We start from the raw sequence: 25,981 nt of genomic DNA on the forward strand, positions 1-25,981 counted from the left end.
AAATCTACAGGCATACCATACACAGGTTTAATATGTATGCTTACCTGGTAAGGTTGTCCAGTGATGCAGTCTGCACGTCATGCTTTGATGATGTGCCAACAAATATCTGTCAGCACAAACGGGCTTGCTACAGCAACAGGACCTGTTAAAAAGTGCGGAAAGTGGTAGAAGAAAACATGGTTTAAAAGCAAGTGTGAGTGCTCAATTTTTCAGTGGTTCAATCTTTGCTGCGTATAATATATGCATGCATGTTCATATGATTTTGCAGTTTCTGCAGAGCTGAGGAAGCTTGTCGTGGTAGAGTTGCGCCAAAGAGTTGGTGTACTGACTTTAGCTATTATAAGGTTTAGGCACATGTGAATGTGATTCGCCCATCCCCCTCTCATGTCCCTGCAATAGGGTCAAAAGCAATGCAAATTTTTCGTGCCACAGGTGCTAAAACCTACTATAAAATACATGTTAAAGCCTGATTAGCTCTGGAGTAACAGTACTTAGCTTTGCGAATAGGGCCTTGTTTAGTTTGCAATTTTTTTTTGCGAAATGGTACTGTAGCATTTTCGTTGTTATTTGGTAATTAGTGTCAATCATAGTTTAATTAGGCTTAAAAGATTCGTCTCGTGAATTTCATCTAAACTATGTAATTAGTTTTATTTATATTTAATGCTTCATGCATGCGTCCAAAGATTCGATGTGATTGGGAATCTTGAAAAATTTTGTAAAATAAAGTGAAACTAAACGGTACCTAGGTCATTCTACAGGACAATGGTTTGAGTCAACTCATGTTGCTTTGGCCACAAGCAGAATGCACCTCTCATGGGAATTGGTCATGTGAATATGACAACTATTGTCACCTAGGCCCATATTTTGCCCTATAGGTAATGCAGTAGCAAACCAAGCACTTCTATTCAATCCAATACAGGGTTATGCACTATATAGAATACTAACTTACCAACGTAGGGTTAGAAATTAAAGCCAAATATTGGGCAGCAACAAATCTGAAAATACCAAACAAACAAAATACATGAGGGTAGATCCACCTGAATGCTGTAACTGAATGCAATTGTCTTTGCTTAATGCTAAGACAGGGGCAAAGCCTTAAAACTCTAAAAAAATATATGAGGGTAACATTAATTGTAAATTGTAATATACATGCACAATACAGTTACATACTTCTGGAAAAAAATATTTAAAATGAATGCCATTTTTATTCATAATGGTATAGTACAATCAGGCAGTAACACCGATGATGTCATTGGTGTTTAGTAGGTACAAAGTTACATATTTCACATAGATCAAACAGAAATTTACTGTTACTGAAATTTCGCACATTAAATGTGATTTTCTATGTCACACTTTCATATTTAAATGCAAGCAACTCCCTAGGAACTCAAGCAAACTGTTGAGGAAGTGTCATGTACTGGCTTCTGCATCAAGTGTACTTCTGACTCCATCTTGAAATGAGATTGGCTTGATACCAAGAATCTGGGTTAGCTTGGTGATGTCCATGGATATGTCTGGTGGAGAAGCTACCCCTCGATTAACCTGGGTAACAGGTAGATGCGGGCATTACAAGATATTATGATGGCAAAATAAGCATATGGAAGCAAAATGTTTAAAGCGACCTCAATGCTCATGTTGGATACTATTTCAGTTGTAAAGTTAAGACCAACTTGTATCTAAACCATCATGCTTGTTGAATAACCGTGTTCTAATAGTACTCATGTGTTAACACTAAACAGGCATATATGGATGCTTCAATGCTACATTCCAGAGGCAATACCGATGATGCAGACACAGAATTGATTATACTGGGGTTATATCCACGAACAACAGCAACAGACTCAGCCATCTGCAGTCTTGATACCCTATCTGGACCACCAACATTCAGGAGGACCTGGACTTTTTTGCCATCTGCAGCATGCACTTTGATGTCAGTCACCATGGTACAATGGAAAGCAATTGCTAAGAAGAAAAACACTAATATTGAAGCGTTATATATAAACTGGAACATGTTAAAATTGTTTATAGAGTGAACACAAGAAAGAGTATTATTGCTACTGATTGAGTTCCACAAATGCTACAAGTCAAACTCATACCAGATAACCAAGTTTTTGTCAATGACAAAATCACGTCCACCATATCTTTGACATAGACAGGGCACCGGAATTCATCATTGAAGAACTCAACCTGTTGGCCTTGTGAAAGAACACCATCCATCCACTGCATCCAAATGCCAAGTACTTTTCTTAGTGAGACAATGCTCTAGTCCTGTAGCATCAGTTTGAATTCTGAAACATTAGCAACACGAGTTTACCTACATATAGTTGGGGGAGAATAGCATAACACTATTGGTGAGCACCGAGTGCATTTTACCTGAATGGGAAGGGATTTTGCCACAGGAGAGATTGTTTGTGGCCCATAGATAATGCTGCTTCTCAAGATCGCATAGTTTGAGCATTTCTCAATAATGAGTTTCTCCGCGGCAACTTTAGATTTTCCATACATGTTCACCGGCATTGTGTCGTCCTCTTCTTTGTAGAAGGATTTCACCCCCTCATAAACTGTCAGTACATGAGGCATATTTCATTGTACACTTGAGTCTAGGATGTAAATACATGCACCACAGATAAAAAAAAGGTCTGAGTAGCAGCGTATTACACCAAGGATTGTGATGAGTACTGTACCTTGATCGGTTGACAGATGAATCAAAAGTGAGTCGTCATTTCCAAAACTTAGCAACCAACTGACAAGTGAAGAAGGCACATTGGTAGCCATAGCAGCAGGTGGATCCATTTCACATGCCCGAGGAACTGACATCGCAGCACAGTTGACAACTACGTGTGGCTGAACATAATAGGTACAGGTTATTATGCTCTGTTATCGTAGAAATGTAGTAGTGAGCTCGTGATTCATGTAACGTACAGCCAAGGAATAGCCAATCAGTTAATCACTGAATCAGTGAGAGCAGAAGTTCGTATGAAGCAGAGAGTTGCGGTGGGAAATGCGGACGCGTATGCACCTGGCCAAAGGACGCGGAGATCGCCTCGAAGCCGTCGCCGGAGCGGAGGTCGGCGCGGAAGGCGCGGACGGAGGGGAGCGCGTCGAGGAGCGGCTGCGGCGGGGCGGGGCTGTGGTGGGTGAAAGCGACGTCGAGGCGGTCGGCGGCGGAGGACGCCGCGAGGAGGTGCTGGCCCAGGTAGCCGCTGCCGCCCACCACCAGCACCCGCTTCCTCTCCTCCTCCGCCCCCGCCATCTCGAGAGATCTGCTGAGACTGAGAGATTGCGAGGGAGGGAAGCAAAGCGCTCGGCTTCGGCTCGCTCGGGGTTGAAGCGGAGCCGTGGGTCCCACCCTTCAGTTGAGAGAGGGATGCGTATCCTGGCGCAGAAGGCGGAAAACTCTACTCCTGAAGGCGGAAACCTAACTGCTCTTCCTCTTCTCTTCTCACTTCACAGTCTGTTGCGTTGGCCGCCGCCAAAACCCAGCAGCGAGCGATAAACCCTACAGCGCCGCCGTCGCTGCTCCAGGCGGCGATGGGGGGCGGGCCGCGCACGTTCCCGGGCGGGCTGTCCAAGTGGCAGTACAAGAGGATGCACGAGAAGCTGGCGCGGCAGAAGCAGCGGGGGCTCCTCCGCCACGAGAAGCAGCTCTACCTCGCCCGCCTCCGCTCCGAAATCCGCGCCTCCCGCCTCCCGGGCGCCGCCGCCGCGGAGGCTCCGCCGTGCGAGGGGCCCACCTCGTCGCGCGCCCACATCCGCGCCCTCGCCGACCGCTTCCGAAGGCCCGGCGCCGAGGACCTCTGGAACGAGGACGACGGACCCCTCCGCCGCGCCAAGCGGCCGCCGACTGGGATCGCGTCGGGTGTCCAGCACCGGCAGCAGCAGTTGGACTCTGGGAAGCCCCGCGGAGGACCGAGTTGGGAGGACTGGGAGGACCTGGCCGCTCTGGAGCAACCGAGGCCTCGGAGGGAGCCTTTAGACAGGGGAAAGGGGCCGACCTTGGCCGCGTTCAATCCGAGAAGGGAGTACCGAACGGTGGCGCCCTGGTGCCCGCGTTGGAATCTGGCGCCACTCGGTTTCGTTGATCCCAGGAGGTTTTACTCGGTGATGACTCCTTGCTCCGTGAGTTGGCAACCGTGTGTCGACCTGAGGCCATTGGTTGCTAGAGGCCTTACTGAGGTTGGGAATGGAAGGAGGGAGACACCATTGGCGCTGTTTAATCAGGAGAGGCTGTACTCAGTGGCTGCGAGGCGATTTGGCAGGAAATGGAGACCAGATGAGGATGACGAGGGTACATCTGCGCGCAAGAGGAATCTGAGGTTTGGAAAGTTTGGGGCTTCGAGCGAAGAGGATTCAGAAATTGATGAGTCTGAGGACACAGGTGCCATCAGGAGGAGATGGAGCAGTGCTGCTCTCAGGAACTGTGATATGAAGAAGGAAAGGCGGGTGCTCAAGTCTTACGAGGAGGAAAGCAATGATCTCGCAGGTAGAATCCGAGAGCTGCGAGAGGAGATCAGAAATAGGGAGGTTTTGGGTACTGAGAGGAGGCGTTACGAGTCCAGGGGTGAATCTCTGCTTACCAGTAAAAGGTCACACTCTCATATTTCATTATATGCTATTGTTCATATTTGCTGTGTAGCCTAGGAACTTCATATTGTATGGTTCATGAAATTTAGGTAAAGCAATGAAATGAAATATTCTCGAAATGTGTGCATCATATGTATGAAATCTTCTAGTTCAGCTTCTGGAGTACCGTTTTATCATGACACTGACCTTTAACATAAAAATTAACAATAATGCAAAGAGTGGAGGCAATATAGATTGCTCATCACTGCACATCATGGTACTTTTCCTTTTGACTCAAGGTTAATGAATGATTGGTGAATAATAAATTTAATTTTGCATGTCCTGTCTTACTTTGAAATAGAGATAGCATCCATATAACCAGCAAGTTATGTTGTTTCTGTCTTCAGATTTGATAAGTGTGGTGTCTCCCCTCTGACAGTCAAAGCACTTACTGATGCTGGATATGTACAGACAACTGTGGTGCAAGAGGCAGCTCTTCCTATTTGTCTTGAAGGTATTATATTTATTTTACTTTCTCTAGACATTTCTTTTACACAAAAAAAGGAAAAAGAATGAACTTTGTGATATGAGGAAAACATGTGTTTGGGTTCAAAAGAATTTGAGAACATATGTGTCAGAATGAGGTTGAGGTTGCCCCTCGTAACCTTATGCATGTACATCTCTCGAGAAGTCAGGTTGTTAAATCTTTGTTTGTACATTCTGATATCTTCTTTAAGCATAAGCATATGGTCCATGTTGCTTGACTTAGTATTTCTCCATTTTAGGACTTTCGACCATATGATACCATTCCGTTATATCTCTGCCTGAACTATCAGAACATGTTATCACAGAAGTCATCGAATTCTCACTTATAATACTATATATAAGCAGGTAAAGATGTTCTTGTCAAGGCCAAAACTGGAACCGGCAAAAGTGCAGCTTTTCTGGTAATGTTCACTCATGATATATTATATTAGTTTCAGAAATTCTGTTTCTTTTGATGTTCATATTGTTCAACCAATTTATTCAAAATGGATTGATATACAGCTTCCTGCAATTGAATCAGTCTTGAATGCTATGAAGAGCAATACAAATCAGCGAGTATCTCCAATATTTGCTCTTGTCCTCTGCCCTACAAGAGAGCTTGCTATTCAGCTTACTGCTGAAGCAAATGTCTTGTTGAAGTACCATGAAGGAATTGGTGTTCAATCTCTTATTGGTGGCACTAGATTCAAGCTTGATCAGAGACGTTTAGAATCTGATCCATGCCAGGTTTGTCATATTTATCAACCTACTGAAGATCAAGACAAAACTTACTTTAGCCTGACGATTTTCCGTTTCCTTCTTTCCCTTCCAGATTTTAGTTGCAACACCTGGTAGACTGCTGGATCACATTGAAAACAAATCATCATTCTCTGTTCGTTTGATGAGATTGAAATTGCTTGTGTTGGATGAAGCTGATCATTTGCTAGATTTGGGTTTCCGTAAAGACATAGAAAAGATCGTCGATAGCTTGCCACGTCAAAGACAAACATTGCTCTTCTCAGCTACTATTCCAAAAGAGGTAGTATAATAATCAGCATAGCTTGTGCACCAATATATGTATATTTTTGTCTAACTCCAACAACAACAACAAAGCCTTTTAATCCCAAGCAAGTTGGGGTAGGCTAGAGTTGAAACCCAACACGAGCCCCTAATCATGGTTCAGGCATGTCAATAGCCGCTTTCCAAGCACTCCTATCCAAACAAAGATCTCTAGGTATATCCCAACCCTTTAAATCTCTTTTAATTGTCTCCTCCCATGTCAGCTTCGGTCTTCCTCTACCTCTCTTCACATTGATATCTTGACTTAGCACTCCACAATGCACTGGTGCCTCTGAAGGTCTCCTTTGGACATGGCCAAACCACCTCAGCCGATGTTGGACAATCTTTTCTTCGATTGGTGCTACCCCTAGACGATCACGTATATCATCATTCCGAACTCGGTCCATCCTTGTGTGACCACAAATCCAACGCAACATACGCATTTCCACGACAGTTAGTTGTTGGACATGTCGTCTTTTGTAGGCCAACATTCTGCTCCATACAACATAGCCGGTCTAATTGCCGTTTTATAAAACTTGCCTTTAAGCTTTTGTGGTACCCTCTTGTCACAGAGTATGCCAGATGCTTGGTGCCACTTCAACCACCCTGCTTTAATCCTAATATCCTATGGCAAACATCTGCATCAATATCTCCATCCTTCTGTAGCATCGATCCTAGATAATGGAATGTATCTTTCTTAGGCACCACTTGACCTTTCAAACTCACCTTTCCCTCCTCATGTGTAGCGTTGCCAAAGTCGCATCTCATGTATTCTGTTTTAGTTCGACTTACTCTAAAACCTTTGGACTCAAGGGTTTGCCGCCACAACTCCAGTTTCCTATTTACTCCTGCCTGGCTTTCATCAACTAGCACTACATCGTCCACAAAAAGCATACACCAAGGGATATCCCCTTCAATGCCCCTTGTCACTTCATCCATTATCAAGGCAAAGAGATACGAGCTCAAGGCTGACCCTTGATGAAGTCCTAGCGGGAAGTAATCTGTGTTACCATCATTTGTTCGAACACTAGTCACAACATTGCTGTACATATCCTTGATGAGGGTAACATACTTTGTTGGGACTTTATGTTTGTCCAACGCCCACCACATAACATTCCTTGGTATCTTGTATAAGTCTTCTCCAAGTCAATGAAAACCATGTGTAGGTCCTTCTGCTGCTCCTGAACCGCTTCATAACTTGTCTTATTAAGAAAATTGCTTCTATGGTAGACCTTCCGGGCATGAAACCGAATTGGTTCGTAGATACCCGTGTCGTTCCTTGCAGTCGATGCTCGATGACTCTCTCCCACAGCTTCATCGTGTGGGTCATCAACTTAATTCCCCTATAATTAGTGCAACTTTGGATGTCTCCCTTGTTCTTGTAGATTGGTACCAATATGCTTCTTCTCCACTCCTCAGGCATTTTGTTCTATCGATAGATATTGTTGAACATCTTCGTTAGCCATACTATAGCTAAATCCCCGAGACACCTCTACACCTTGATTGGGATACCATCAGGGCCCATCGCTTTACCCACTTTCATCCTTTTCAGAGCTTCTCTAACCTCCTGCACTTGGATCCTGCGCATAAAGCGTCTATTGGTGTCATCAAACGAGTCGTCCAACCGAACAGTAGAGTTCTCATTCTCCCCATTGAACAACTTATCAAAATACTCTTGCCACCTATGTCTGATCTCATCCTCCTTCACCAAGAGCTGCTCCCTCTCATCCTTAATGCACTTGACTTGATTGAAGTCCCTCGTCTTTCTATCACGAGCCCTAGCCATCCTATAGATGTCCTTCTCTCCTTCCTTCGTATTCAGACGTTGGTAAAGACCCTCATAAGCCCGCCCCTTAGCCTCTCCCACCGCTCGTTTTGCAGTCTTCTTTGCCACCTTGTACTTCTCTTTGTTGTCTGCACACCGGTCCTGGTACAAGCGCTTGTAGCATTCCTTCTTTTCCTTGATAGCCTTTTGCACATCTTCATTCCACCACCAAGCGTCTTTCAAGTCGCATCCACTTCCTTTGGTCATTCCAAGTACCTCTGCCGCAACCTTCCGAATGCATGTTGCCATCTTCTCCCACATGTTGTTTGCATCGCCTTCGTCCTTACAAGGGCCATCTTCTCCCACATTTTTGTCTAACTCCATCTGTGTTATATTATACTATATCTGTGAATGAATACCCACAATCATAAAACTGGGAGTAATGGTTGCTAGTTGTGACTGACAGGTTCGAAGAGTTTCACAGCTAGTATTAAAGAGGGATCACGTTTTTGTTGACACAGTGGGCCTTGGAGCTGTTGAAACCCCAACTAAGGTATACTCTTTATTTTATTTTTTTAAAACGAAACTAAGGTATACTCTTTCTCCTCAAAATATTTGTCTCTCTTACTATTCTGATAAGATACTTGATACACACGTATAGATGTTTGAAGCCATATTATCCACTCTTTAGTTTGACCATTTGAATATTATACCATCATGCTCTTTTTAGGGATACATGAGTTATATTTGTAAAGCATGTCTAGCTTAAAATAGAAGTTTGTGGTCCTCTGTTAGCCTTCTTTTCTATTCTCTGTATGAAAATAATTTTGTTTCCTGTTGACCCATTTCTACCTCCTATTGTTGGGCTTAGGTTCAGCAGTCATGTCTTGTGGTACCACATGAGCTGCATTTTCATATGGTTCATCACCTACTTCGAGAGCATATTGACCGTGAAGTTGATTACAAGGTCCTGCATCTCCTTTTCTTCAAACAACCAGTTGTAAGAACTTCAATGTGTCGTTTTACTAATAATATTCAAATTTCAGGTTATTGTTTTCTGCACGACAGCCATGGTGACTGAATTTATGTATATCATGCTTCGAGATTTGAAGTTAAATGTCAGGGAAATTCACTCAAGGAAACCTCAGCTTTTTAGAACTCGCATATCTGAAGAGTTCCGGGGCTCTAATCGCTTAATTCTTGTAACATCAGATGTTTCTACTCGTGGGGTGAATTATCCAGATGTCACCCTTGTGATTCAGGTGAAATTCCATTCATGATTATTGTAGCTGAACAAAGTTTATGACACTACCATTTATTTGCCTAAGCAACTGGAGAATTGACGTCTAACTGTTACAGTTGCGTGGCATGATTACATTGCTTCTGTGCTTCAGTATTGCAGTACTGACATACATGGTTCTCGGATTAGGTTGGTGTTCCTCCTGATAGAGAGCATTACATCCATCGGCTTGGAAGGACTGGAAGGGAAGGTAAATCTGGCAAAGGAATTCTTTTACTTGCACCATGGGAACAATATTTCCTGAATGAGATAGGTGATCTCCCAATTGAGAAGTGTCCAGCACCAGACATTGGTCAGGAGATGAAACAAAAGGTCCAGATTGCTAACTTAGCTTGTGTTCTTGTTATCTTTTAGGAACTAGCCTATTTTGTCCTATAACCATCTCATCATGCAATATATCGTTAATGCTTACAAGAACTTCATTTGAAACGGTACTTGCACATGTGCCCACAACAGCCTTTCTGATGTTTTGTCATCATCACACTATTCAGTTCACTGTTTAATTGCTGCCCCATTATATTGTAGTGATTAAGTAGTCACTGATCAGCTTATTCAGCCATTGTCATACTTTTATTCACGTTTTGCAATGCAGGTTGACGATTCAATAAAAATTGTTGACATGAGCATCAAAGAAGCAGCATACCACGCGTGGCTTGGGTACTATAACTCAATTGCTGACATAGGTAGAGATAAAACCATGCTTGCTGACTTAGCAAATCGATTTGGTGCTTCGATCGGCTTGGAGAAGCCTCCAGCAATATACCGGAAGACCGCACTGAAAATGGGGCTGAAGGATGTCCCTGGGATTCGAATAAGGAAATGACTTGCTCAACACAGCACGGATTTCTTTGTGTACCCTTAGGCTTTTATACTAGTGTACAGATTCACTCTCATAGTCTCAGGGATGAGTAGTATTTGTTCTATTTTCACCTATGTAGTGCCATTTCTGTATTCTGTATACTGGTAGTTCCATTGATGCGTCCTTGACAAGGCTGTATTGATGAATAAGACCGGCTTCCGTGCGAATTATTGTAATCCAAAATGTGTGAACATGTAGCTGTGCTTTTCAACTCTTGTTGTATTATGGTATCGCTTCCCTCTAGGATCTGCTTGATCATCATTAAGCAGCTTAAATGGGCTTTTTTAGATGGAATAGCATCTACCAAGTCATTTATATCAGGGGGCACGAACTGCTGCGTGAAGGCCAGGCAAGAAGGCGAGATGTGCATGTGGTTTAACTATTCGATATACGGAGTATATGACATGTGCGCCGCGCATGAAGTATGCTGGAAAGAATATATCCTCCAAATACAAATTGTGATTACGAAAAGACAAATTGTGATAAATAAATAAATACAATCATCGGTGACTGAATCTCATTCAGATACAGAACAAGTTAATACCTCTTCATTTTTCAATAAAATGGCCCAGGCACATCATAGGCAAGATACATGAAATCATAAGGCTTTTATCGCCTATCTGAGGCCACTGATTCAGCTGAAAATAGATACTTCACGCGAGAAAGAACCGAGTCATGCGCTGGATCATATGGATGGTCCTTGGACGGGATCTCCAGTATAGCAGGAACAGGTTTGTTGTAGCCATCTACCAAGAACCTTATCATGTTTGCAACCTGACAGACACAAATTGAACACCTCAGAGAACAGATTCCATATCATTTTTTTAAGCATTTCAAATTTCAACTTTTACAGACTACTCAGAATGCAAAAGCTTAAAGCTGATTTTGGTGCATTGCTGGAATTCCAATGTTCATTCAATATTAGGAGCCTAAGTTCTGCAGACTGATCAAGCATTTTCCTATAAGTCTAGAACTAAGTACAACCAAAGGTTAAGCGGTTTTGATTAATTACACCTGCAGGGGGATAGGCAAGTATGTCGTGACGAAATACCACAAGCTCCAAAATTTTACCCCTAAAACTAAAAGGTACATTTTAATGTGTTTAGAATTGAGAGCAAATTTAACAGAACTAACTCATTTACCTGAACTTTTGAGGCAGAAAAATTAGCTCTGCCATGATCCCATGATACAAAAGAATAAATAGCTGGACAAAAAAATAACTGCATTAAACAAGATTACTTACATATTGGCTGATGAGTACAATCGCAATGTCCTCTCTAGCGGTGAACTCCTTAAATGCATCTTCAATTTGTTTAACTGTTGTTTCTGTAGCATAAACACACAGGATTTTATCATCAACATACTAATAAATAATAACAATATAAATAAAAGTAAAAAGTTAATGCTAGCATATCAGCATTTCAACTAAATACAGGAGCCATAAAAAAAATGTTGAGCTAGAAAACAAAATTCAGTTTTCTGAAAGCTTTAGCTTTCATCGTTCAAAAAAGTACACCAACTGCCAAAGGAAAACCTAAATGTGTCCATTAGTACATAATCAAAGCTCACATTGAGTATCTTCCAGAGCAATTTACAGCCCAACAGAGCAACTTCAGGTTCGACACATTAGCTAAACCGGTCACTGGAATTCACAGAGGTTGTGTAATGTTCAAGTACAATTTTTTTTTTTTTTTTTTTGCACAAAAGCTACCATAAAAAACCTTACTACGAACCATTGCTGAAGCAATCTACTGGCATGCCAATATTGCAATAAACTGAGTGACAGAGAATGACCAGAGGCCATTTTTTCAGTGAGCGCACTATGCTGCAGAACTCAAAAGATTAATCAAGTTGAACATTTAACTCTATTAGTAGTATGGATCAGTTGGCAAGTCATGTATGGCCTTCGTATGAAAGTTAACATCATTATTCTGTGAAGTCAAAAGCTAGGAAAGTTCAAACTTCAAACTACCATAGACAACTTAAATGGCTTTGCATATTAACAGTTTCAAGGAATTACTGTTATCAACAATAAGATAATTTGTTTTCTTTCTCAGATCCACATTGCCAACTCCAGCCAACAAAAAGCCAGTCACCGTGTCCTGCAAAACAAAGTGGAGACAGCAAAATCATTCCCATAGTAGAATTATAATTGTGAACTAAGATTAAATTAGAAAACCTGGCCGTACAGAATAAAAACAAAAACCTGGCTGTTCTCAAGGTGACATCTGACAGGTATTAAGATCAAATTAAAAGTCGATCCTCTGACTGGAGAAGCACTGTCTACTAGATAAGTCTATCCCAGTGCCCAGAAAGCACTGTCAAATTATATCAGGGCTCTCTGTAATCATTTTGCTTGACCATCCACTGGAAAAGTTTTTTTTTTCCTTAGTTGCCATCAGAAATTAAAGTGGTGTCTTATTTGGCACTGGAAAAGTTTTTCTTCCTTAATTGCCATCGACTAAAACATGTGTGCCTTACATTACATGCCACTTAAGTCCATTTTAAAGTTAGCTGGTAGCTGCTGTTTTAACAGCCTGTTCGCTGGTTGGTTTCTGGGCTGATAAGCCCGGCTGGTGCTGATTTGTTGTGAGAGAAGAATATTGTACCATGGCTGATAAGCCCTGGCTGAAACCATCAAGCGAACAGGATGTAAGTGGCATGGGAGATGACCCAGCTGCCCCTATGTTCAGCAAGTAGTAAAATTTGGCATGACTTCCTTTCTTGCCACTCCAATACAAACAGATGACGTGTTGCCTTGATTGTGAAGTAAATACTGTGTTACAAAGTGCATTATGCTACCATTCGCATATATCTATATTATATTAGAATAAACATGTCTTGTTTATCAAATACGCATGAAGTAAATACGTACTATGCTACCAAGTAGTAGACCATCAACTAGTTTCTGTTTAGCTATCAATACAGAACAGTCAAAACACAGAAACCGCACTATTTCTGTGTTCCCTTCTTATGATGGCAGGATAATAGCCTAGCATTTGGTGACTGTTGTGTTCGTACAGTAACCTAACTATTAATACTTATGCTTCGGCAGAGAAGCAATAATGCATAGATAATGAGTTCAGTGCTGAACAGCAAGAAATCGATTGACAGATCCATCGCCGCTAAACAGCTAACACAACAGTTATATTTCTCGCGTAACAAAGGCCATTAATGTCGAGCTACTAGCGAGAAAGGGAGCGGCGAGGAATCTCTCTTGTTCAGAGCGTCCTGCCACGGATCTGATCTCTACCGGAGACGAAGTATCATGCGTTTCTTTTTATCAACTCAACCACTTGACAGCCTAGAATCTTCTCACACACAAATAAGCAAAACATCCTGATCCCCGAGTAATGAGACCAAATTCAGGGAAAGGGGGAGAAAGATGGAACGGCAGCGAGCTACCTCATCAGCGATGATGGCGATTAGCGCAGAACTGTTGGTCGGGATGTTGGCTCTCCCCGCCATTGCCGCCGCCTCTTCCCTTCCTGCGCATGCAGCAGCAGCAATCGAAAACAAGAGGCTTGGATCAGAGAACGAGATCGCCGGTTTGGTAGGCGGAATCCGCGATCAAGAAAAAGAAATCAGGATTGGACCTTGCGACTTGCGAATCCGCGAGCGGGCGTGGAGACGGGAGGGACACCCGGCGCCAAATCAATCGATCGATCCGACGGCTTTGTTCCGCGGCGTGGACGGATCCGCAGGTCTAATCTACAGTGTATCTATTTTTCGGTTTCGGCTGCCTGCCTCATCAGATGATAATTAAGGCTTGAATTGAGGGTGGGCCCCATGTGGAAGAGAAGAAAGAATCCGATCCACGAGAGTGTGGCTGTTAGCCAGTTCCAAAAGCCAAACTATACACTATATATCGTTTGGCGGTGACACGTCATAAATGATCATAAATAGTATTTTTTTCTCACACAAATTAGTCAGCAGTACTTCTTCACGAATTAGCAACGATACGAACCAGCCAACCGAACAGGCTGATAATAGTAGTCTATTATTTGTCTAGAATAAACTTTTTTATTGTTAGTTTTATCTATGCCTCATATTTTTTTCTAATCCTCCTCACATTCACTTAGTGTATAGACCCATTACTGCATATGCATACATACCAATTTGTTGCTCCACATCTGTATTTGCTTGGCTATAAGCCAATTATTATACTTGCTCTACGTTTACCTTTTTCTCTCTTTTTTCGTAAATCAATCAATCACACAACAGTAGACATACTTCTTCCGTCCAAAAAAAAACACTAATCAAACTTTCTTAAAATTTATAATTAGATTTGTAAAAAATATTCGCAATATTTATATCTCTAGATAAATTTATTATAAAAATATATTCAACAATTCATCTCAACACTAATTATATAACATAAATATTAATATATTCTTATATATTTTTAGTTAGAATTAAAATTATTTATTTCTCGGGACGTGAGAATGACATTTTTTTTTTGAAAAAAGAGAGTATAGATGTACTGCATACTGTTTCCAAGGGCATCTTTGAAAAGATTGAATAAACAAAGTCAGTATATGTCTCATTATCAATAGGCATATCGTCTACTACTAGAAAACTAGTGTCAACAAATTATAAAATAAATTCAGTCCTGTCAGCTCGAACTATCAAGCGTGTCTTGCAACATGTTCATGCACAATTTGCACATGTGTGTTTCACTATTGCCCATCTTCCATCCTTGAACACATAATGTCCACTAACCACTATGCGCCATATAACTCACCTATGGCATTCCCCTAAGCCGTTGCAAAACAACCTTAATACCTAACCCAACCTGACATTTTTGGATTTTTTTTATTTTTAACACATTTTTTAAACTATTTTTAAAACTGACACTGTTTATTTTTTTCAAAACTAACACTCTTGGACGCGCATGTTTGCACGGCGCGGCAAAATAACTCTGTCGCGTCATGCATGGCGGCGCTGCAAGGGTGCGTACGTGGCAACGTCCCGCTCCGCTGGTCGCTGACGTGGCAGGCCTTGCCGCGCCACCGATCAGGGCGTGGCTGTGACGCGCCACCCGTTAGGGCTTGGCAGAGCCAAATAGAGGCTCGCGGCCTAGTCCCTTTCCTCCCTATCTGTTTCACTCCGCGCCGCACAGCAGCCGCCTCCGTGCCGCCCAGCCCCCGCCGCCGCGCCATTGCCTCTCAGCTCCCCCATGGCCGACCGTCAAATTTTCCTCCCTTGCTGGCCCTCTCCCTACCTTCTCCGAAGCTCCTCCTCGGCCTTGTCAAGGTAATAAAGCTCCTCCTCGGCCTCCACGGTGGATCGAAGGATTTGAATGAGTAGTTAGGGTATAGAGGAAAATATGAGTTCGTTAGAACGTTGGATTGAAGGATTAGGATTAGGATTGCCAATGTTAAGGTTAATTGGTTAGTTAGAATTATAATTACCATGTATTATAAGGTTAATTTTTATATGGATTTTTCTTGTTTGAGTTTGCATCTCAACTTTTATATGTGAATAAATATATGGACACACTGTTGATGTACCAAATTTTATTTTTTACTGACCAAAGTAAAGTTTTTATATAGTTTTCATGTTTGCATCTAAGATGGAGTTTGTACCAAAATGTAGGTTATATTTTATTTGTTGTAATGCAAATGGTTCTTATTGACATTAATTTGTGATGTTTTGATTTTTGTTTGTTAAATTACAACCGTTTTGTTAGATGCAAGAAATGTATCGGGAGGAGTTTTGACGAAAACGGGGTCGTACTCGAGAATTATACCCCGACGCGTCTAGCAAAGATGTCCCTATCCCTCCTAACCTTCCTGTACCTAACCGTGACTGTGGTTTCTCGGCTGACGTGTTTTAATCGAGATATCCAGACACAGCGGCGCGTTGCTTCTACAGATGCAGTCGTTTTAATGTAAGTAATTGTTTCCACTATCTTTTTTTCTTCATTTATGTAAGTAGGCTTTGTTGTTGTTGTTGTTGTTGTTATGTAAGTAGGCTACTAATATTTTATTAGAATCTTATTGTGTAGGCCTATGAGAGGTGTTTTTTCTTTTAGTGGATCGACGGTGCAGACAAGTTTGACCCTAAGTATCTCCTTTTCGATGATTGGTGTAGAGGGAGATATCCACATGAGCACTTCCAGCGGTGGGTTCCAGCCCCCTAACCCCTCGTCAATGATGGCTAAGGAGAAGCACCTAGCCACAGTTAGACGACTCGAGGAACCTTCTCTATGCGAATGCGGAGATCGAGTTGTGATAAACCTTGAGAATACATTGGAGTTTGTGTGTCCGAGCAAACACGAAGTAAGTGGAAAGTGTATCTGTTTAAATATTTATCTCTATATGTGTGCGTGTACTAATGTATTCTCTTGTAGCGTTATGGATTTGTGAAGTGTCGTTTCAATGAGTGGCTCTACGGTCCTAAGAATCAATGACCGGAGCCACTAATGTTTATCTCATCACTCTAGCATAGGCGGGCTTACAGGCGGAGAAGGATGACGACACATTCTTCACTCAGGCCGTAGAGACTGTAGATGAAGCGGAGGCCGCTTACTATAGGTGATAGACAGATCAAGGCAATGCAGGTGAGCCTAGCCACATGAGCTAGACGGAGGAGGACGTGTTCTTGACTCAGACCGTAGGTGAAGCGGAGGCAGCTTACTAAAGGCGATAGGCAGATCAGGGCAATGTAGGTGAGCCTAGCCATAGCAATGAGGTTGTGGTAGAGGACTGGTACTCGGATGACGAGTTACTTACTCAGTATGTTTTAGACTGAGGATTGGTACAGGTGTGCTAGTTCAATGTTTTAGATTTGATATTTATATTGTAGAACTTTCTCGGTGCTGCATTGTGTTTCATTTGAACTATTTATGTATTGTACCCATGTAACAAACACTGTTTAATTTTTTTAACGGACATTGTGTTATCTCATAAAACTTTCACCACAAAAAATAGTATTACAATGCTGCAATTTGCATGTATTTGTTACGTTCTCGGTAAATAATGCTTTTGCTTTTGTCGTTGTCACACATTCGGGTATTAATTTTGGGTCTTAGTTTGGTGCCCATCTTGTCCAAATATTATCTAGAAGACTATACCAATCACTAATGACCTTGTGTCATGTCTATGCTCTATTGTTTTTTTTAAAGATAAATAAAAAGTTGTTCTCACCATTGCCATATTTCGAAATCCCCTAAATTATATGCATCAAAATCTTGATGCTGCTGATACGCTCAGAAGGGAGTGTAACCAGTGCCTAGCATTGGTTTGGCGCATCACCACACGCCAGCAGCCATGGCGCGACAAGGCTGACACGTCCTCAGCCATGGCGCGGCGGTCAAAGCGACAACAAAAGGAACAAGGCACTTTTGTTATGTCGTCGTGTTGGTTTAACGAATAGGTCAATAGAAAGGTTAAGTGCATGAGACAATCAATACACAAGTTCAGTAATACTAACTTGTACACGTCCCAAGTTCATCGCAAGTTCGATAATACCACTGTTTGACATAATTTCAGCAAGTCATAACTATGACACAAGTTCATCAATACATAAGTTCGACATTACTCGACATACTACATGTTCTATCAGTATATGGGTGTCTGAGTACAAGTGCATCATGTTATCCTAAAAAACTCCTACGACCTAGGAGTATATGGGTACCGTGGACATCGCTGCCTCTTCGAACGTGAAGGCAGCTCATTAGGGGTGAACCCAACGTCAGTACAATCTCGTTGGCGGTACACCTGGTAGTACTACTGATTGTAACTAGGACCCTACAATTATAATATAGGCAACATTACTTACAATGTTTAAGTAATTGTGACGTATATGGCGAAGGGTTGTTTCAAGTACCTGTTCGTCGAACTATGTAGGAAATGGTGCATCACCAAGTTGAGATATCCCAATCTCATCATAGTCCTCCTCCTCCTCATCCTTCTCATCCTCACCCTCCTCAACGTCGTGCTCTGTAAGACCCTTGCCTGGATTGCCGAGAGTACGAACATAAGAGATCCCACCAGTCGTCGTGTCGAAGGAACCTGCTCGTGTCAGCATAGTGTTCGAGCATAAGGAACTAGACAGGTCTAGGTCATAGGGCATCTCACATGGAGTATCCATGCAGCTGAGCTTCTGTGCCAGCTTCTTACAGCTCCTCCTCACTTTCTGCAAAAAAAGAAAACACGGATGAATGAGTCATGTGAACCATTTAACCACCGTCATGGCTTTGATAATAGAACATCCATCGACGAAGACATGTAGAATGTCGTGCGGCTCCCCTCTGGTCTCGTGAAGTCACACGGCTGCTTCGTTGGACAGACTTGTCAACTGTGATGCCTGCATACACAAGGGAGCTAAGTTCGTATCACTTCAATTCATAGGAACGCCGACATGCAGTTGTATTGAAATTCAAATTTCTTACCACGTATCTCTGAAGTTGTGTCTCCATCCTTGTCGCCTCATCATACGCATCAGCGATGTCATCCTTGTCTTCATCCTCATCAATTGGGTTGTTAGTGTAGGGGGCCTACATATGTGTGTGGGTACTCCTATGCAACCATTGGAGGTAGCGGTCGAAGTTGCATTGGTCGTGCGGTGGTATCTTGATGATCAGGACCCTTTGTCGACTGTCCCATTCATGGATGAACGAGGCTTGCATCATGGCCCAATTCTTCTCCTTGTACCTGTTCCTTCAATCGTACCTACAAGTTTAACGTAAGTTAGTGTTGTATGTATGCACATGACTGCTAAATTATTATGTTTTAGTTGTCACACCCATGCAACTTTCTATTGGTTGTGTATAGCGGTGGTGGGTGTGGCTGCAATCTTCCAAACTGCCTATACACCCTTATAGGGTAGTGCATCTCGACCATGTGGAAGACAATTAGTGGCCCATTAAAAAGTCACTCATTCGACTCTTCCTCAGTGCGAGGACTCAGGTACCCCTCTAGCTCGAATCTGGATCAAGAACACCAATTCACCTGAAAGTTAGGTAACTATAGTTAGATTTTTGGAATAACAAAAAAGCAACAACACTGACTAGCAGTATCAAAGTGGTCATTACCTGGTGCTGTGTCAGGACATCTAGCGTGTCTGAGTACTGCCTGTACCGCCGCTTTGGGTTCCCTCTAACTACCTCCGCTTCTTGCTAGACGTACAGAGCAGTCGGTCCTACATCCACGTGATTCCATGCCTGCATTGAATAGGATAGTCAGTCACAAGTGCGGCATCAAGTTTGAGGAAAATAAAAAATCAATGCACTTACAGGTAAAGCATGAACAACGGGCCTCCCAACTGGCCATCGCTCCCAACACCAAACCTGTAGTAGGTGGGAACAACCTCCTAGGTTGGCACCTCCTGTACTACATCAGCAGGCAATGCAGAGCTAATGATAGATCTATACTAGGACCACGCTGCCCTAGCTGTACGCTCCTATATTCTCCCATGGCTGGCTTAGGATGTTGAGGAAGGCCTAACTAATGGTGTTACCCGACACATCGGGGAACAGGAAGGCGCCTAAGAAGTGCCATAGCCACACCCTAGCATACCTCTCGATCTCCTGCTCTGGAGCGTTTGGGTGCAGCGACGCCCCAAAGTTTTCTGTTATCCAGCTCGAACTGACACCGGATGTTTTCCTGAAATATTTTGTAAACATTAAATTAGAGCTGACACCGGATGTTACATGAGAGCTGAGGGAACAAAAACAAACATTAAACTAGACAAAGACAATACGCATCATAAAAGTTATGTACTACACCCTCCATGTAAATAGCAAAATAATTTGCAGAATATGTGCTGGTGTCAAAATGATAAATGTTTGGAACGTAGAAATTCTTACTTTGCTCTCTTAGCATGCTCGTCCTCGAGTGGTCTTCTACCACAGAACTGCTCTACCAAGTCCATCCAGTGATCGTTATCAAGGATCCCAATCACTAGAAGACCCCCAACCACAGACACAGAATTATCTTCACGTCCTGCATCATGATAGTCATCTCACCACACGGAGGGTGGAAGGTGTGGGTCTCTGGCCTCCACCTATTGGTTTTTAATTCAATACAAGAAGTTTTTTAATTCAAACTATAAGGAAAATGGACCCTAGGCCCATTTACTTTAGATTTTGGTGTTTGATAACCAACACAACTAAATTGGACTAAAGAATTTGCAAGTGATTGTTTTGTAGTTCAATAGGGTGCAAAACGTGACTTGGATGAAGGCGACGTGATGATTCGATGATCAATACCATAAGCAAGACCCTAGGAGCACAAGAGAAGACCCAAGATATCAAGCAAAGTCCAAGCACAAAGAAAGGAACCAAGCCAGACGCAAGATTACGAAGAAACAAGCTCATAGAGGTGACCGGATGCTGGACCGGACGCTGGCAGAAAGCGACCGGATGCTCTGATCAAGAGGCTTGGCAACAACAGGCGTCATCAGCACTTTGTCGATGCTATTAAGAGTTGTTGGAATAGATACCTCTAGGCCTCCGCACTTTGACGGCACTAACTTCCTTTATTATAAAGCTAGAATGGCTTACCACCTTGAGACAGTTCATTTAGGTGTTTGGAGAGTCACTCGTGATGTGATGAAACTCATTAAAAATCATGATAAACCCACGAAGAGTGAAGAAAAGGAAATTCGTTTCAATGCTAGCGCTAAAAATTGCTTGTTTTAATCATTTAGTATGGATGTGTTTAAATATGACACATGAAATTTGGTTAAAACTTTAAGAGCTCAATAACAACACATCTAATGTCTATGAGCAAAAATATTGTCTAGCTAAACAAAATTATGATTCCTTTATAATGAATGATGATGAGCTTGTTCGTGATATGTATTCTCGTTTGAATCTAATTATCAATAAGCTCCATTCAATAGGATTAACAAAGCTAGATGATACAGACATCATGAGGAGGATCATCTCTGTGCTACCACAAAAGAAATATACAAGCATCATCACCATCCTTCACAACATGGAGGACTTAAACACCATGACCCCAACCATAGTCATTGGTAAGATAGTGGCATTTGAAATATCACGCAAGATGGGTCAAGAAGAAGCATATTCATCAAGCAAAGGCAAAGCTCTCGCATGTAGCGAAAAAAAGAAGATGAAGGGCAAGCAAGTTGAGACAAGCTTAAGCTCAAGCTCCTCAAGTGAAGAAGAAGAAGAAGATGAGGATGAGGATAATGATGAAGATTCAAGTGATGATGATCAATCTTCCTCCTCTACCTCCGACCTTGATGAAGAATCAATCAAACTTATTAACAAGGTGGAGAAGATGATCCAAAGGCTCAATGCCAAGGGTGTACCCATCTAAATTCAAGATATCATCTTCACCAATCAAATAAATAAGCAAAGAAAGAGAGGATGCTATGGATGCAGCGAGTTGGGGCACTTTGTGGAAGTTTGTCCAAACAAGCCCACACCCAAGACAAAGAAGAAGGCATGCAAAAACCAAGCCCTCACATCAATAAGGTCATAGGATTATTCTTCAAGTGAAGAAGAAGACCACCACAAGAGGTGCAGGCACAAGCACTCATCATCAAGCTCTTCTCGTATATGCCTTATAGCATAAGGTAACAAAAGCTCATCCTCTAGTAAGAGTGATAGTGATGATGAAATACCTTCTTATGATGAAATTGTGCAACAAAATCTTAATTATGCTAAAGTTTGCACTGGTCAACAAAAGAAGCTTGAAAAATTAAAAAAAACTAGATAGTTCACAAAAAGCATATAAAACTTTGCTTGAACAATGTGAGACATTTGCTAATCTTAATATTGAACTATCTACCAAAATTGAGCAACTTGAGGCTAGTGCAACAAGAAATGCATGCACAATCAATGATGAGCAACTTGTAAAGAAAAATGAAAAATTAAAAGAAAAGTTAGCTAGCTCACAAGAGGCTTATAAAAAGTTTGCTTGCTAAAATGGAAACCATGTGCAAACATTGTGATGAGCTAACAAATAAAATTGCTAAACTTGAAGCCATCAGTACAACCCCCACCAAGGCATCTAAAAAGAAAAGTTCTATCTTTAACATGCCTAAAAAGGATGTGTCTACTTCTTGTAATAATTTATGTTTAGACTCACCCTTGTGCAACCAAGTTTGTGTTGAGAAAGTTATTGTAGATACTTGCACATAAAGAGGTTGCAAAGGAGAATGAGCAACTCAAGCAAGAAGTGGCTTGCCTCACCAAGGACTTGACTTAAGTAAAAGGCAAGGCAAAGCAAGCCCAACTTTATCAAGATAACACCATAAAGGGAGTGAAGAAGCTTGATGAAGGACAAATCGTGGTTTACTATGTGTGTCACAAGGAAGGCCACAAGTCCTATGAGTGCAAGGTGAAGAATGGGGGAGGAGCCAAGAAGAAAGAGAAAAAGCAAACAAGCAAGCTTTCCAACACCTACACCAATAAGGTGGACAAAAAGGCCTCCACACCTTATCTGTTAAAGAAAAAAAGTGACAAGGTGGTGGCCATCAAGGTGAACAAATAAGTCAACAATGGGGTAAAATACTTTTGGGTGCCAAAGGAGATCATTTCCAATATGAAGAGCACCAAGAAGGTTTGGATCTCGAAAGGGAAGTGAGAAGTCCGTTGGACTTTGGGGAATTTGGAGACTTGGCAAAGTATGGGTGCATTTCATGGGGTGCATCATTATGGACAAGGTAATTGTCAAGTGGGTTAGTGAATACTATGGACTCAAATTACTCTTCCCATGTTAGGTAACTAGATGTAATTTCTTTCAATTGGAATTTCCTACATGTGGTATTACAATTGGTATCTTTTAGCATCTAGTTCATTTTCATGCCTAGGTTTGCATTTGCATGTTTAATCCTTTGTCATGCACACACTAGGCATATATTATGGTATGCTTGCTCGGTTTCACTCTTAACCCTTGGAGAAAACCTACATAGTTTAAATTATTTAGGAGCATGATACATAGCTTGTTTTACAATTGTTCATCTAATATGTGTCAAAGTCCAAATTGTAGATAATATCCCCCGAATATCACCTTTGAAAATGATTCTCACATTCATGTGATGTCATCTTTCAAGTGGTATGGTTGATTATAAAATCAATGCGCATGTCTCCTACAAGTATTCCATACTTATGTGCACAAATTTAGGGGGAGGTTACTCTATAAGTTGGATGCTTTGAGACTAACACATTTTCAAGCTTATCATGTGTGTAGTAGTCTCATTGCAAGGAAAATGGAGTCTCCGAAGTTAAGCATCATACTTCAAATATCCAACACCTATTGCAAGTGGTAGAAATCAAATTGGTTTCCACATGTGGTATTTCTAAACCGATATCATCATGTTGATTTCATTTTGATATTTATATGCTTTCTCCATGCATTATATAGATTAAACTCCCTTAAGCATCAATTTGCCAATTATGCATAAACTTCATTCTCCATTATATGTATGCATATATTTAGGGGGAGCTTAGTCTATGTAATGTGAGAGTCAAATTTTGTGACCTATTCCACTCCACATGCAAAGGTTCACAAAGTGTGACCCTCCCTTGTGCTACTAATGTATTTATTTTTGGTGTTTTATTCCAAAGGGAGAGAATTTAGAGGACCAAAAGCAAGCATTCATTTATAGGACCAAAAGCAAGACCATAATAATTTATAAGTGGTAATGGTCTACAAGTGGTAATGGTCCAAGAAAGAGAGGATTATGGATTATGTATTAGTCTATGTAATGGGGAGAATTTGTAGGAAGCAAAGCTTAAATCCATAATGCCACATGGGGACATTTGTAAGAGCAAGATAAGTTTCCAAAGATGTTTACATGTGGTACCTTTTAGCTTTACAATTGGTATCTTCAATTGCTATTTTTAGTCTTACAATTGATATCTTTTAGCATCATATAACCTTGCTCTTTGAATTGCATCCTAGCAAGTAAATAGTTTTTAAATTCCAAAATTTTATTATTTGCTTATTTTGGTCGTGTTGTCATCAATCACCAAAAGGGGGGAGATTATAAGGAAAATAGACCCTAGGCCCATTTACTTTGGATTTTGGTGTTTGAGGACCAACACAATCAAATTGGACTAAAGAATTTGCAAGTGATTGTTTTGTAGTTTAATAGGGTGCAAAACGTGACTTAGACAAAGGCAACGTGATGATCTGATGATCAGTACCATAAGCAAGACCCTAGGAGCATAAGAGAAGACCCAAGATATTAAGCAAAGTCCAAGCACGAAGAAAGGAACCAAGCCAGACGCAAGATCGTGAAGAAACGAGCTCACAGAGGTGACCGGACGCTGGCGGAAAGTGATCGGACGCTCCAATCAAGAGGCTTGGCAACAACAGGCATCATCAGCAGCGACTGGACGCTGAGTACTGAAATTGACCAGACACACCGATGGTACTGTTCATCATCCCCGGCAACACATTTAGTACTAACCGGACACTGGCGGCAAATCGACCGAATGCTGGACTTCAGCGTCCGATCGAGTACAGAAAGGTTCTAGAGCGACGAAATTGTGACTAGACGCATCTGGTGGCATGAGACTGGATGCTGGTAGCGTCCGATTAGTTGATCATGGCTCTAACGGTCGGGACGACCGGACGCGTCTGGTCAGGACGTGATCAGCGTCCGGTCAGTAGCAGAAAAGCAGGATTTCGTCCCCAACGGCTACTTTCTAAGTGGGCCTTATAAATAGACCCCCAACCGACCATTTGATGAGGGTGGAGCTAAGAAAACATACCAAGGGTGTTGATATACCATTTTAGTGATCTCCACTTGCATAGTGCTTAGTGATTCATTAGGTGATTAGCGTAGGTGCTTTGCGAAGTGGTTAGGTTGATTAGACCACCATTTATGCGCTTGCTCTAGGTTTAGGCATAGTGTTTAGTGAGGTTTACATACCTCTTACCACTCAGTGCTTGCGCACACCATTGTTGTACATCGAAGGGGCTTGTAGTCTTACGAGATCACACCAACCGTGTTTGTGGTCTGGCCGCCACCGTGTACTGAAGGGAACAATGCCTGCGACGGTTCGATCGGAAGCTTGATAGTGAAGACAGCGACGAGCAGTCCAGGAGAGGCACACCAGAGACCCATTTGCACATGGAGAAGTCCTAGGGCTATCCACAGAGTTACCCGATCGAGAGCTTGGCCCTTGCGAGGGGTTCTATAACACCCTGGGTGTTTAAATATTAAAAACAGAACATGTCATCATATGCATTGCAAGGCATTTGGTCATATTGCAAACTTTGATTTACATTCACTAAAACAAGTTTACATTTATGTTATGAGTGTTGAATTGAATTGTTTGAATCAAGTCAAAATTTGGTTTGGATTTGAATTTTCCAGAAAACCCTGATTTTCAGTATTTAAATCCTACCCTAAAAACTCATTTCAAAATCTAAGCATATTTTGGGGTTGAGCCCAAAAACAAAAGTGTAGAGCTTGTAAAGTTATACAAAGTTTGTTTTTGGAGATTTCAAAGTTGTTATGAAAAATTTGGAGTAATTCGAAAAGGCATAAGTCATTAAATGTCACCTATTTGAATTCAAAAGTTCATTTCAAAATCTAGACCGGATTAGGGGTTGGTTATAAAAGCAAAGTTGTAGAACTTTGAATTTTGAACAACTTTTATTTTTGGAGATTTTTGAGTTGTTCTACAAATTTGGGAATAATTTGGGATTTAAAGTAAATGGCAATCTTGTAAATACTGTGAACAGTGTTCACCACCTAAGCTACATTGCTGGCGGGCCTTCTTCAGCGTTCCAGGCGCGTCGTAACCATCTTTGGCGTCGTGCTAGCATGGGAACGGCTCCTGCGTGGCTTCTCTTTGCTTCCTGGTCGGTCTTTATAGCCAGAGCATCGCCATCGTTCTTCTCTTCTCTTCCTCTGTTTTCTTCCATCGCCACCGTCCATCTCCGGTGAGCTTGTGTCGTCGTCTCAGCGCGTT

General features: G+C 41.8%; 3 protein-coding genes across 6 annotated transcripts; 1 reads left to right on the top strand and 2 right to left on the bottom strand.

The window, feature by feature from the left end:
• Positions 1-1,179: 1,179 nt before the first annotated feature.
• On the bottom strand, positions 1,180-3,364 carry LOC136478405 (uncharacterized). Its single transcript, XM_066476853.1, has 6 exons — positions 3,020-3,364; positions 2,685-2,844; positions 2,374-2,561; positions 2,097-2,220; positions 1,781-1,911; positions 1,180-1,542 (listed from the first exon to the last, which is right to left on the bottom strand). The coding sequence occupies exons 1-6, from the start codon at positions 3,251-3,253 to the stop codon at positions 1,411-1,413; spliced, it is 969 nt and encodes a 322-aa protein (XP_066332950.1). The 5' UTR covers positions 3,254-3,364; the 3' UTR covers positions 1,180-1,410.
• A 167-nt stretch (positions 3,365-3,531) lies between these two features.
• Positions 3,532-10,276, top strand: LOC136478402 (DEAD-box ATP-dependent RNA helicase 48-like). 4 transcript variants are annotated; one of them, XM_066476847.1, is made up of 10 exons: positions 3,532-4,586; positions 4,971-5,077; positions 5,452-5,510; positions 5,611-5,835; positions 5,921-6,127; positions 8,379-8,465; positions 8,784-8,879; positions 8,959-9,174; positions 9,342-9,524; positions 9,805-10,276. In XM_066476847.1, the coding sequence occupies exons 1-10, from the start codon at positions 3,532-3,534 to the stop codon at positions 10,033-10,035; spliced, it is 2,466 nt and encodes an 821-aa protein (XP_066332944.1). In that variant the 3' UTR covers positions 10,036-10,276. The 4 variants fall into 4 exon arrangements, with proteins under 4 accessions (XP_066332944.1, XP_066332946.1, XP_066332945.1 ...); XM_066476849.1 differs by having other exon boundaries at positions 8,793-8,879; XM_066476848.1 differs by having other exon boundaries at positions 5,455-5,510.
• Positions 10,277-10,496: 220 nt separating this feature from the next.
• Positions 10,497-13,887, bottom strand: LOC136475233 (V-type proton ATPase subunit F-like). The gene is made up of 5 exons (XM_066472786.1): positions 13,668-13,887; positions 13,477-13,559; positions 12,092-12,173; positions 11,315-11,397; positions 10,497-10,845 (listed from the first exon to the last, which is right to left on the bottom strand). Exons 2-5 carry the CDS (start codon positions 13,537-13,539, stop codon positions 10,681-10,683), a joined length of 393 nt encoding a protein of 130 aa, XP_066328883.1. The 5' UTR covers positions 13,540-13,559; positions 13,668-13,887; the 3' UTR covers positions 10,497-10,680.
• Between the last annotated feature and the right edge of the window lie 12,094 nt (positions 13,888-25,981).

Source organism: Miscanthus floridulus, chromosome 8 (genome assembly GCF_019320115.1).
Source record: "Miscanthus floridulus cultivar M001 chromosome 8, ASM1932011v1, whole genome shotgun sequence".
Taxonomy (NCBI): Eukaryota; Viridiplantae; Streptophyta; class Magnoliopsida; order Poales; family Poaceae; genus Miscanthus; species Miscanthus floridulus.